At 47.9% G+C, this 13,117-nt stretch overlaps 1 protein-coding gene across 1 annotated transcript in view; it reads right to left on the bottom strand.

Moving 5' to 3' along the window:
- Positions 1 to 13,117, bottom strand: part of DEAF1 (DEAF1 transcription factor) — a gene marked incomplete at its 5' end in the record, with an annotated part of 75,297 nt that overhangs the window by 31,561 nt on the left and 30,619 nt on the right. The window contains 3 exons of the mRNA XM_007949301.2: positions 799 to 927; positions 2,839 to 2,967; positions 4,122 to 4,248. Coding sequence (XP_007947492.2) covers positions 799 to 927; positions 2,839 to 2,967; positions 4,122 to 4,248 — 385 coding nt within the window. The remainder of the gene's footprint in view (positions 1 to 798; positions 928 to 2,838; positions 2,968 to 4,121; positions 4,249 to 13,117) is intronic.

Genomic DNA, 13,117 nt, shown 5'->3' with positions numbered 1-13,117 from the left:
CCCAATCTCTCCCCATCCTCACCAGCATTTGTTATTTTCTGTCTTGTTGAACTTTGCTACTAGTGCTGGGGCAAGATGGTATCTCACTGTTGTTTTGATTTGCAACTCTCTGAAGGCTAATGATCATGAGCATTTCTTCGTATGTTTGTTGGCCACTGAATATCCTCTTTGGTGAAGTGTCTATCATGTCTTCTGCCCATTTTTTAATCGGATTATCTGTCTTTTTGTTATTGAGGTGTTGGAGTTTTCTATAAATTCTAGAGATAAGTCCCTTGTCAGATATGTCATTGCCAAATATTTTTTCCCAATCTGTAGGGTCTCTTTTGACTCTTTTGGAGAAGTCTTTGGAAGCACATAAAAATTTAATTTTTAGAAGGTCCCATTCTACCTGTCTGAATTCTTAAAAAAATGTACATTGTATACGTATCAGATTTCTGTGAGGGACAAACAATAAAATGGCATAATTCTCAAGACTCTTTAATGTTAGGGTTACCTACCACATTTGTGCAATAACTGGAAACAGAATCATGAAAGGGACTGACCTTGCTGCCCAGGGCAGGGGCAGTCCCTTCTCCTGCTACGGGTTGGGCTGCTCAGCTCTGCGATGCTGCCAAAGCAGCCAGAGACAGCACGTAAGCAAACAGGCGTGGCCGTGTGCCAACAAAACTGGAATGACAGGCTGGCCCCTACCTAATGCATCATAAGCCCCAACTGAGGCCTGCTTCACTCACAGACCCTTCCACGAGGAGTGGGTCTGAGAGTAACAGCCTGCACGTGCAGGGAACTCTTCAAACTTACCTATCTTGGGATGAGACGTGGGCAAGGCAGCTTCTGGGAACGGCGCCATCTGACAGCTGTCCTGATAGCCAGGGTAGTGGGGCTCTGGGTGGCTGACCCTGCATGGGGGCTGCACGCCTGCTTCTTGCACTGTTGGATGAGAAGGGACAGACAGCCTCGTGACCACCTCCTGTGGTCTGAGGTTGTGCCGGCCCGTGTAACACAATGAGTCTGAGGTGTTGAAAGGACAGTGTGTAGGACCTTCAGGTGAGAAAAACACATCACAGAGCAAGTTCCCCTATTTCTTCTTGCTGTGTGAGATACAGCGCCTACGACACTTACAGTGGCCCTGTGGCTCACATGTACTTCTACTGCACAGCACTAGTCTGCGGCCATGGCCACCTAACTCCCTATAGGGCTAGAGAGCAGGTATTTCTTCTTAAAAGAGACCAGGCTTTCTGATCTGATGGAGACTGACAAAACCCCAAGACTATGGCCCTTAGTTACGCTTTAGGCCTAGAATTGAACTCACTCCTGTGGCTTCCAGTCCAACAATAGATAGGCCTACTAGGTGAACTGGTGGCGCAGTGCCTAAGGCATTTGACCGCTAACCAGAAGGCTGGCAGTTCAAACCTATCAGCCACTCCTCGGAAGGAAGACTGGGTGAGCTACTTCTGTAGAGATACCACCTTGGAAAGTCAAGAAGGGGTCACTATGAGTCAGAACCAACTCCACGGCAGTGAGGTGTTTTGTTTTTAACCAGGTGAACAATTACACCAGGTAGGTGTACTTCTTAGAACAATCAACGGTGGAAGATCAGAAGGGCAGTATTTGCACAGGGAGACAGTCTGGGGGGCAGGGGTACATGGGAGGGAAGGACACAGGGAAGAAGTAACCACAGGGAGGAAGTGGGAAGAGAGCTGTTACATTATGGGGATTGCAGTCAACGTCACGAAAGAAAATGTGTATGTTCAAGTGTTGAACAGAAAATGAATTTGCTCTGTAAACTTTCATCCAAATCATGTTAAAAAAAGAGTCTCCGTCCTGGCTGTTCAGCTCGGCCACTGGAGCCAGAGGGCAGTAGGGACAGCACATTGGTGAACGGTTCCCTAGGTGGCGGCCACAGTGCAGCCTCAGCACAGCTTCGTGCTGCCCTGTGGCCCGTTACAGACGAGGGAGTCAGGCACAGGCTTCTGAGTGACTGGTCCACAGCCACACAGCCAGTGGTGGTGAAGGCACCACCTTCAACCCACAGCACCGTCTAACGGCAGCATGTGGAGAGAGGAGGGCGTGGTGCTGTCCAGAGTCAGGGACAGGAAGACTGAAGTGGGGTCTGGCCGGAAGGGAAGGGAGGGGACGGTCTCTATGCAGACAAGGGTTTAGGAGGTAAACTCAAGACAGGTAGGGCTAGGGGGACCCTGGCTCTAGCTGTGCCCCTCCCAGGATGGTGACACCATTGCCAAGAGGACAATGGTGGGGTGAGGGTGAGCACTGACACCCTGTCACCTGCTGAGGTGACTCAGGAGGGACTGATACGCAGAACAAGGTGAGAGGGAGAACTTGGTGGGTGTGCAGCCCGTGGAGGGCTGCAGGGCCAGGAGCCTCAGTCCACTTGGGAGTCCACAGTGCGTGGCCCATGCGCCCTCTCACCCCCAGAGGCTGGCTGTGCTGCCTGAGATGCGGGCCCTGGGCCCAGCCCCTCGGCTCTCTGAGCCCACCCTCATAGACTCGGCCCCAGCCCCTCGGCTCTCTGAGCCCACGCTTGTAGACTCATGGCACCATCTGAGCCGACCTTCATAGACTCGCAACACCATGACCCAGTGCCTAGGCCTCTTTTCCAGGTGAACAGCACCCCTCACCCTCATTACATCTCCAGACCTCACTACAACTCACTCAACCCACCCAAGGCCTCTTCTTCCCATGCCCAGCCCCACTGATACCCACTTCAGCAACCTGTAGACATGCCCCTAACACACGGGTGACCTGCCCCACAGCCAACTCCCTCACTACCACACACAACCCTGGTGTGGGGCTTCTCAGGCGCACACAAGGACCACTTGCCTGTGGCTCCAGCGAAGACGTCGCCCTGGGCTGGACTCTCTGATATGACAGCCGTGGCCTCCACAGTGGATGCCCGGTCGAAGGTCAGCGCACCAGAGGTAGTGATCTGGCCTGAGGGGGTCACGGTGACTGGAAAGCAGAACTCAACTCACGGAGGAGCCAGGGCCTGAGGGGACTCATGACACAGGAGTCCATCTGACCACCCGCTGACCCTCACATGGCTGCAGAAAAGGTGGACCAGGGAACACAGGGCACTGCCACCTGTTCCCCACATAAGGACAAATACCTCCTCAGGAGAGACCCATGAGGCTGGCAGCCACACTGCCTACGAGGAAGGAGCCAGACGACAGGGTGGGGGGAAGGTGGTTTCCACCTTGTGCCCACTGATCTTTTCCCCCATATTTTGAATTTTGAACAACGCCAAGTCAGAAAAGAAAAAATAAAATTTTAAGTACTTGAAGGTAAATTTTGCAGTTTAAATGACAGGGAATGTCCTAATCTTGGTGGCTGTCTCAGCCCAAGCCCTGGTGGTGCCACACTGGAGGCCTGTCTGCACAGTCCCCTCCTGGCTGGCAGCGAGAGGATGCACCCACTGCTAGCATCACCACGCTGGGGCCCTGCCTGCACCCACTACATAGTAGGAGTGAGAGGGCCAGCGGCACTTACGAGAGAAATCTCTCTAAGTGCAAAAAACCAGACTCACAGCATCTACCGAAGACTCCTTCCTAAACCGTTCCCCACACCGTCTCCACCCGTCCCATCTTCACTCATCTGTGACTAAGAACTAAAAGCAGATTCCCTCCAGCTGGCCCCCTTTCTAGACGGCTGTGAGGTGTACAGACCACAGTACAGCTGGAAAGCATGCTACAGCAGGGGTCCTGACAGCAGGGGCCTGGGCCTGGTGACCTTCTCAGGAGCGGCCTGGGGCTAGTGGGAGCCGGGTCTCCTGGGAGCAGCAGCTTCCGGCAGCCCACGTCTGGTTCACTAGCACAGTTTACAGCAGACACTCACAGGCCATGCCCCAGGGATAGCCAAGGACACATCAGATGCCTCCCCGTGCTCAGGGGAGCTGGCAGCGCAGAGGTCAGGGAGGCCTGCAGCCAGCAGGTGCCAAAACGCGAGACACACACAGAGGTGGTCGTTAGAGGAAGGGAGATGGAGGATGCGTCCTCTCAGCTGAGATACCCACAGGCCAACGTGCCGAGGGGCCGGGCTGAGGGCACCCGACCAAGGTGTGTGGGTGTGCCCTGGGCGAAGACAGGATGCCTTTCACTGGGACTCACAGGTAGTGGCAGCCGTAGCTGGGAGCAGTGTGATGTTTTTAGGAGAATCCTTCTTGACCGGGGTCGTGGGCATCTCATTTTCCTTCTTGCGCCGTTTGTATGGTACAAATAGCCTGACAGGCCCACTCTGGGGAGGAAAGTCTAATCAGAGCAGGAAACGTCGTGGCGACGTGACACATCCCACCCCCTCCTGCTCCCTGGGGCACCCTCCTCCTGGTCCTAACACAGCATTGCCATGTCACGTGGCCAGCTGCACCCAGGCCTGCCTCCCTCAGGCCCCAAACTCCTCAGGTGACAGAAAAGACAATCAAAAGAACACATGGCTGACAGCACTGCCAACAGGAAGGGGTGCCATCAACTAAGCGAGTTCCCAGGCATTCCTAGAAGACAAAGTGAACGTGGACCATGGAAGTGAAGGAGAAAGGACGCCACCACATGAGAATGTCCTGGCAGCAATGGGGTGCGTCTGTGCTCATTCACAGAGGACCAACCAAGGGAGAGACATCTAACTGGACCAGGGCCCACTGAACCTCGTTCCAGGAAACCAGGGCCCACGGACGAGACTCTGAAGGATGTAAGGTCTGTCCACCAACCCTCCCAGAGCTACCCACCCTGTCACATGAGACTCCTGTGCCCCCACACCACACGGGATGTCAGACGCATGGGGTGAACACACACACCCATGGAAACACAGAAGCAAACGTTCCTGCCGAGGGTTCATGTGGTATCTGGAGCACCTGGAGCAATGCTGCTGATGGCCAACGGGCAGGACTCGGGGGAATGTGCCATATTGGGTAAAAGGAGCCTGGAGAGAAGTTGAGGCAGAGATCTTGGAATGTCTGCATGTGCACACAGTTCAGGGTCACAGGGGACCCTGCCTAGCAGGACCAATGATGGCACATGTCTCTCCCAATGTCCTGGGCCGGGCACTCCCAGATAGAAGACAACAACTGAAAGAAGCCACGATTCAAAGAGAAAGGGCCAGCTCAGGGCTCCCCACCCAGCAGCTGTGACTAGGGGATGAATTGAAAAGCGTCCCACATCTCACATCCATCTCAGCGAGGAAAGCCCCAGAGGGGAGGATACGGTCCACCCAGGGCATGGGCATGCACCCACTGTCAGAAGACATGCTGGATTCCATTGCTGCGGCTATGATGTCACTCTGTCTCACTGAGGGCTCCCCTCGTTTCTCACCGACACTCTACTTTATCAAACACGATGCCCCTTCTGGGCAATTGGTCTTTCCCAATGAGGCGTCCAAAGTAAGCAAGCCAAAGTCCTGCCATCCTCGCTTCTCAGGGGCATTCTGGCGGTGTCTTCCCAGACCAATCTGTCTGTTCTGGCATCCACGATGCACTCAACATTCGGACACAACCACTCCCCTTCGGTCTCCTTCTTTCACTGGCCAGCTTCCGCATGCATAGGAAACAACCAACTGAAAAGCCATGGCTTGGGTCAGACGCACCTTAGTTGTTATAGTGACATCTTTGCATGTTAAAATTCTAAAAAGGAAGGTGTGCCCAATGCTACATGTTGTTTGAGTTCTTCACTGCTGCTTCCGTGGACACTGATGATTGATCCAAGTAGAATGAAACCCTGTTAGACTGTTGTTGTTGTTGTTAGGTGCCGTCAAGTCGGATCTGATTCATAGTGACCCCATGTATAACGGAACGAAATACTGCCCAGTCCTATGCCAGCCTTGCAATCCCGGCTGTGCCTGAGCCCACAGCTACTGTGTCCATCCACCTTGTTGAGGGCCTCCTCTTTATGGCTGACCCTCCACCTTACCAAGCATGGGATCCTTCTCCAGAGAATGGTCCCTTCTGACAACATGACCAAAGTAGGTGCAGTGTAGTAAATTACTTAGTGTGGCTCTTCTACCCATAAGTCTTTGTAAATTCCAAGGTGGGATTTGCTATGAGCAATTGAGGAGCTCCTGATTGCTAAGGTTGTCTACCTGGAGTATTTCTGTTGGCAGTGGCACAAAACAATGTTCTGGGAGGTTCCCACTCTCTCAGGTGCTTAGAGTTCTGATGCTGTGATTGGCTAGTTTGGCTAGTTTGGCCACTCTGCCGGGCTCAAAAGGAGGCCTCCTAGAGGCAGAACTCTGACTGCTGGCTGAGGAAGATGTGCTGCTGAAAGAGACACGTGCTCCTGAGAGAGACACGTGCTGCTGGGAAAGAGACGCAAGAGACACACATTGCTGAGTAAGACGCCGAGGGACATGCACTGCTGGGGGAGAGACTGAGACTTGGCTGAGAGATGGTGGGCTGAGAGAGAAACTGAGCGTTTTTTTCTGAACTTGAATTGTAGCCTGGTGCTTCCCTAATAAACCCCATAATCTGTGAGCTCTGTGTGGCCACTACAGAGAATTATCGAACCCAGGAAAGAGGTGGTGGGTGCTCTGGGAGGAACGGTTGGAGAAAGGGCTGGAGGGAGGCAGCATGTCTGGCCTCGCAGGAACAGGCCTTGGGCTATTGATGGTGATTCTGTCTTCCTCTTGTGGGATCAGAGGTCAGAACATGTGGCCTCCTTGCCCTTTTCGCAGTAGGTGAGATGAAGTCTGGCCATTTTTGCTTCCAAGAAGCATTCCAGTTGCAGTTTTTTTTTTTACTTTTATAGTGGTGAAAACATACACAACAAGACTTCTGCCAACATAACAACTTCCTCATTTACAGCTCAGGGACACTGATGACATTTTTCATGTTGTGTCACCCTATCGCTACTCTTTTCCAACATATTCCACCACCATTAGCAAAAACTCAATGTCCCGTAACAAAAGCTTCCCCTCCAACCTTTGGTAACCACTAATAATCTTTGGTAGCATAGTGTCTCAGGCACTTGACTGCTAACCAGAAGGCTGGTGGTTCAAACTCACCAGCCACTCCTCGGAAGGAAGATGGGGCAATCTACTTCCGTAGTGATACTGCCTTGGAAACCCAAGCAGGGGTCACTATGAATAGGGTTCGACTCGACAGTACATAACAACAACAACAACAACAACAAATGTTTGGTTTCTACGTACACACATATTTATTTCCAACATATCTAGGAATTTAGCCTCCCCTCCCCTCCCATCCCTGGCAACCAACAAAGAAAGTTTCCTCCATGTATAAACTTTTCCTTGACTTTTTACAACAGTAGACTAAAACATTATTTGTCCTTCTGTGACTGACTTTCACTCAGCATAATTTCCTCTAAGTTCATCCATGCTATGCGAAGTTTTGAAGATTCTACATTATTCTTCAGGGTTGCATAGTATTCCATTGTGTTTATGCACCACCATATGCTTATCCATTCCTCGACTGATAGGCACTTAGGTTGTTTCCATCTCTTTGCTATTGTGAATAGTGCTGCAATGAACATGGATGTGCATATATCTGTTTGTGTCCTGTCTCTCACTTCTTTAGGATATATTCATAGAAGTGGGACTGCTGGGTCAAATGGCATTTCTATTTTCAACTTTTTAAGGAATTGCCATATTAATTTCCATAGTAGCTATATCATGTTACAGTCCCACCAGCAGTGTATGAAACTTCCAATCTCCCCACACCCTCACTGGCATTTGTTATTGTCTGTCTTGAACTTTGCCACTAGTGCTATGGTGAGATGGTATCTCGTGGTTGTTTTGATTTGCCTCTCTCTAATGGCTGATGATTGCAAACATTTCTTCACGCTTGCTGGCTCCAGCTGCACTTCTTCCTGGACAGATTTGCTAGTTCTTCTGGCAGTCCATGGGAGTTTCAGTATTCTTTGCCAAAAGCAAAACACACATGCAGACACACAGAATAGTGCCTACAGTATGAACAACAGCCACCAGGCATCTGTCCACCAGAATACATATGTGGACACACAGCAAACACTGAAGGGGACTCACACCGTGGACATGTTGTCTCCGACTGCAGGGAAAGGGACATTAAGTGTGACCATAAACCTGAACCAAGACCGACTGTATACCACCTAATTTGTTGGACCTAAAAAAAAAAAGGTACAACTGGAACAACAGACAAAACAACAGCATGTATGTCAGGGGTTAGCAGTAAGGTCTAAAGTGTCCTGAGGTCCTCCCATGTATGTGAGGGGTGGGAAGACAGATGCCTGACAGCGTGTGAGCTTGTAAGCTAGGTGTGTGTGCGAGAATCTGGGCGTGTATGCAAGAGGCCAGGCACACGTGTGAGAAGCCGGACACACGTGTGAGAGGCCAAGTGCAAGTACAAGAAGCTAGAACAACCACTAGAGCAAGTGGGGCACACGGTCCCCACAGCAGCGAGGTACAGAAGAACAGAAGCTGGAAGACAAGCACCAGTGACAGAAAGAAGGCAGCAAACAAAGAATAAACCAGGAATGAGGGAAGCATAAGATAAGACGACTAATATAAATCCAGTGTACAAGGAATCTCACACAAATCCACCACTCATCTGTCAGTTTGTCATACTATGAAGGCTTGCGTGTTGCTGGGAGGCTGGAGGTTATGCCACTAGTATTTCAGATACCAGCAGTGTCACCCGTGGTGGACAGGTTTCAGCAGAACTTCCAGCCTAGACAGACTGGAAAGAATACAGGGCCATCCACTTCTGAAAAAGTGGCCAGTGAAAGCCTTATGAATAGCAGTGAGACACTGTCTGACACTACTGGAAAACTGGATGAGCAGCCCTGAAACACTGTCCGATATAATGCCGGGAGACAAGCCCCTCAGGTCAGAAAGCACTCAACACACAACTGAGGAAGAGCCTCCTCAAACTAGAGTTGACCTTGCTACAGCCAACTACCTAGAGGGAGTGAGTAGTTGGACCTCTGGGCTCGGGACCATGGTCACAGGGGACATCAAGCTCAACTGGCATAACATACTACACAAAAGCATTGTTCTACATCCTACTTTGGTGAATAGCGACAGGGGTCTTAAGAGCTTGCAAGTGGCCATCTAGATGCAACGATGGGTCTCTCTTCATCCACAGCAAAAGACGAATGAAGAAAACCAAAGACACATGGAGACAATTAGTCCAAGGGACTGGTAGACCATGCAATCCTTAGCCAGTATGACCAAGAGACCAGAAGAACTAGATGGTGCCCAGCTGTTAACCACTGTCAACCACTCAGAGGAGGATTGGTGCAAGAGATCTTTGATAGAGTGGAAGAACAATGTGGAACAAAAGTCAAAATCATAAAAACAAAGACCGGGTTTGCTGGTCTGAAAAAGTCTGGTGAGACCCCTAAGACTATGGTCCCTAGTTACCTTTCAGGTCTGGAATTAAACTCACTCCTGTGGCTTCTAGCCAAATAACAAACAGGCACAGGAGCTGAACATTTACATCAAGTAGATATACTACATGGAGTAATCGATCACGGGAGAACAGAAGGGTAGTGTTCGCACAGGGAGACAGCTTGGGGGGTGTGAGTGCATGGGACAGACGGACACAAGGAAGAGGTAACTACAGGGAGGAAGTGGGAAGAGAGCTGTTACACTGTGGGGAACTGCAGTCAATATTATGAGACAAAACGTATATGAACTTCTATATGGGAAATGAATTTGCTCTGCAACTTTCACCCAAATCACAATAAAAATTTAAAAAGAGGAAAAAAAAAAAAGTTCCATCAACCTTAATGACATAAATGGAATAAAGCTTTCAGGACCTTCATTTGCTGATGGGGATAACTAAAAATGGGAAGAAACAGCTGCAAACATCCATTAATAATCAAAATGTTGAATGTATAAACTATGAATCTAAGAAAATTAGAAGTTGTCAGAAATTAAATGGAACACATCAAGATCAATACTCTAGGCATTAGTGAGCTGAAATGGCCTGGTATTAGCCATTTTAAATCACACAAACATATGGTCTATCACATCAGGAAGATAAACTTAAGAGGGATGGTCTCACATTCATTACCAAAAAAGGACATTTCAACATCTATCCTGAAGTACAATGTTGTGAGTGATAGGATAATATCCATGCACCTACAAGGAAGACCAGTTAATACTACTATTATTCAAATTTATACACCAAACACTAAAGCTAAAGACGAAGAAATTCAAGATTTTTACCAACTTCTGCATCTGAAATTGACCAAACTTGCAATTGAGATGTTGATAATTACTGGTGATTAGAATGCAAAAATTGGAAACAAAGAAGTAGCATCAGTAGTTAGAAAATATGGCCTTGGTGACAGAAATGACACCAGAGATACCATGATAGAATGCTGTAAGACCCACTGACTTATTCATTGCAAATACCTTTCTTCAACAACATAAATGGCAACTATACACATAGACTCTGCCAGACAGAATACATAGGGATCAAATCAACTACATCTGTGGAAAGAGATGAAGTTGAAGTTCAACATCATCAGTCTGAATGAGGCCCAGGGCCAACTGAGGAACAAACCGTTAATTGCTCACATGCAAGTTTAAGGTGAAGCAGAAGGAAATTAAAACAAGTCCAAGATGAAGAGCCTGGTGAGACCCTGAGACCATGGCCCCTAGTTACCCTTCAGGTCTGGAACTAAACTCACTTTCATGGCTTCCAGCCAAACAACAGACAGGCATATGGGGTGAATATTTGCATCAGGTAGATACACTCCTTAGAATGATCAATCATGGGAGAACAGAAGGGCAGTGTTTGCACAGGAAGATAGCTGAGGGGGCAGGAATGCATAGGCAAGAAGGACACAGGAAAGAGGTAACTACAGGGAGGAAGCAGAAAGAGAGCTGTTACATTGTGCAGATTACAGTCAATGTCATGAAACAAAATGTGTATGAAATGTTGTATGAAAATTAATTTGCTCTGTAGCCTTTCACCCAAATCACAATAAAAATAAAATAAAAAAAAAGTCCACAAGAGCCAAAATATGACTGATTATATCCCACCTGAATTTAGAGAACATCTGAAGAACAGATTTGATGAACTGAACACCAATGGCTGAAGACCAAAACAAGTTGCGGAATGACATCAAGGACATCATACCTGAAGAAATCAAAAGGTCATTAAAAAGACAGGAAAGGAAGAAAAGATCAAAATGGATGTCAGAAGAGACTCTGAAACTTGCTCGTGAATGCAACATAACGATGCAACCACCGCCGTGGAGTCGGATCTGACTCATAGCGACCCCTCCTTGGGTTTCTGAGGTGTTATCACTACGGAAGTAGGCTGTCCAACCTTCCTTCCAAGGAGTGGCTGGTGGGTTTGAACCTTCTGGTTAGCTAAAGCAAATGGAAGAAATGACAAGATAAAAGAGCTGAACAGAAGATTTCAATGGGTGGCTCAAGACAAAGTAAAGTATCATAATGAAATGTCAAAGACCTGGAGTTAGAAAAGCAAAAGAGAAGAACAGGCTTGGGATTTCTCAAACTGAAAGAACTGAGGAAAAAAATTCAAGCCTCGAGTTGCAATATTGAAGGATTCTATGGGCAAAATATGACTGATGCAGGAAGCATCAAAAGAAGATGGAAGGAATCCATAGAGTCACTGTACCAAAAATAACTGGTCAACCTTCCACCGTTTCAGGTGGTAGCATATATGAGCAAGAACTGACAGCATTGAAGGAAGACGTCCAAGCTGCAGGGTTGTTGTTGTTGTTGTTATGTGCCATCGAGTCAGACCTGACTCATCGCGACCCCTCCTTGGGTTTCCGAGGCAGTATCACTACGAAAGTAGATTGCCCCAGGGTAGGTACTGGTAAAAAGCAAGCCTCCAGGAATAGATGGAATATCCACTGAGGTGTATCAACAAATGGATCCAGTGCTGGAGGTGCTCACTCCTTTATGCCAAGAAATTGGAAGGCAGAAGAACTAAAGCATTTAAATTGTGGTGTTGGTGACGAATACTGAATATCCCATAGACTGCCAGAAAAATGAATAAATCTGTCTTGGTAGAAATATAGCCAGAATGTTCCTTAGAAGTGAGAATGGCCAGACTTTCGTACTTTGGTCATGTTATCAAGAGGGACCAGTCCCTGGAGAAGGACATCATGCCTGGTAAGGTAGAGGGTCAGCAAAGAAGGGAACACCTTCAACAAGATGAACTGACACAGTGGCTGCAACAGTGGGCTCAAGCAGAGCAAGGGTTGTGAGGCTGGTGCAGCACCAGGCAGGGTTTTCTTCTGTTGTGTGTAGGGTCAACTTGATTCGATGGCACCTAACTACAACCACACCATTTTGTGAAGAGTCTGTTCAGGGCTTTTGCCCATTTTGTAATCAGGGTATTGATTTACTTTTGAGTTAAGCTCTCTGTATATTCTAGATACAAGTCCTTTCTTAGATTTGTGATTTGCAAACATTTTCTCCCAGTCACTGAACCGTCTTATCATCTTCTTTAACAGAGTTTTTTTTTTTTTACAGAGCAGACATTTTTAATTTTGGCTTTCAGCACTTTTACTATATGTCTGGATGTGAATCTGTTTGTTAGTAATGGAAATACATGGAGCTTCTTAGATGTACAATGATTTTTATGAAATTTGAGTAGTTTTCAGCCAAGCTATCTTCAAACACTTGTTCTTTCTTCTGGTCTCCTCCTGCACCATGCACACATTGTGGACATCATGATACCACTTCCCTCAGGCTCTGCTCACTGGGCCTCCTTCTTTCTTCCTCTGTTCTTTGGCTTGCATCATCCCTATTATCTGCTTTCAAATTCTCCAGCTCAAATCTACTGTTGAGCTCCTCTAGTGAATTTTTCATTTCAATTACAGTACTTTTGAACTTCAGAATTTCCATTTAGTTATTTTTTTTTTTTTAATCATTTCTGCTTCTTGGTCAATACTCTCGGAAGACATTGCCATTATATCTTCCTTTACTTCTTTGACTGTGTTTTCATTTAGTTCTTTAAACTATTTCTGTGGGCTACTTTGAAGTCTTGTTAAATCTGACATCTGGGCCCTCACACAGGCAGTGGCTGTTGCCTGCTTTCTTCCCTCTTCTTATTGTTTTCTTGCTGCTCGCTTGCTCAGTTGTTTAGGATGGCTGCTTTAGTGAAAGGACCTCTGGTGGTGTCATGCCTAAC

Source organism: Orycteropus afer, unplaced genomic scaffold, assembly GCF_000298275.1.
Source record: "Orycteropus afer afer isolate SDZICR_OR568_19922 unplaced genomic scaffold, OryAfe1.0 scaffold00244, whole genome shotgun sequence".
In the NCBI taxonomy this organism is placed as follows: domain Eukaryota; kingdom Metazoa; phylum Chordata; class Mammalia; order Tubulidentata; family Orycteropodidae; genus Orycteropus; species Orycteropus afer.
Note: the sequence above shows the minus strand (reverse complement) of the source record. Positions and strands in the feature narration are given on the sequence as shown.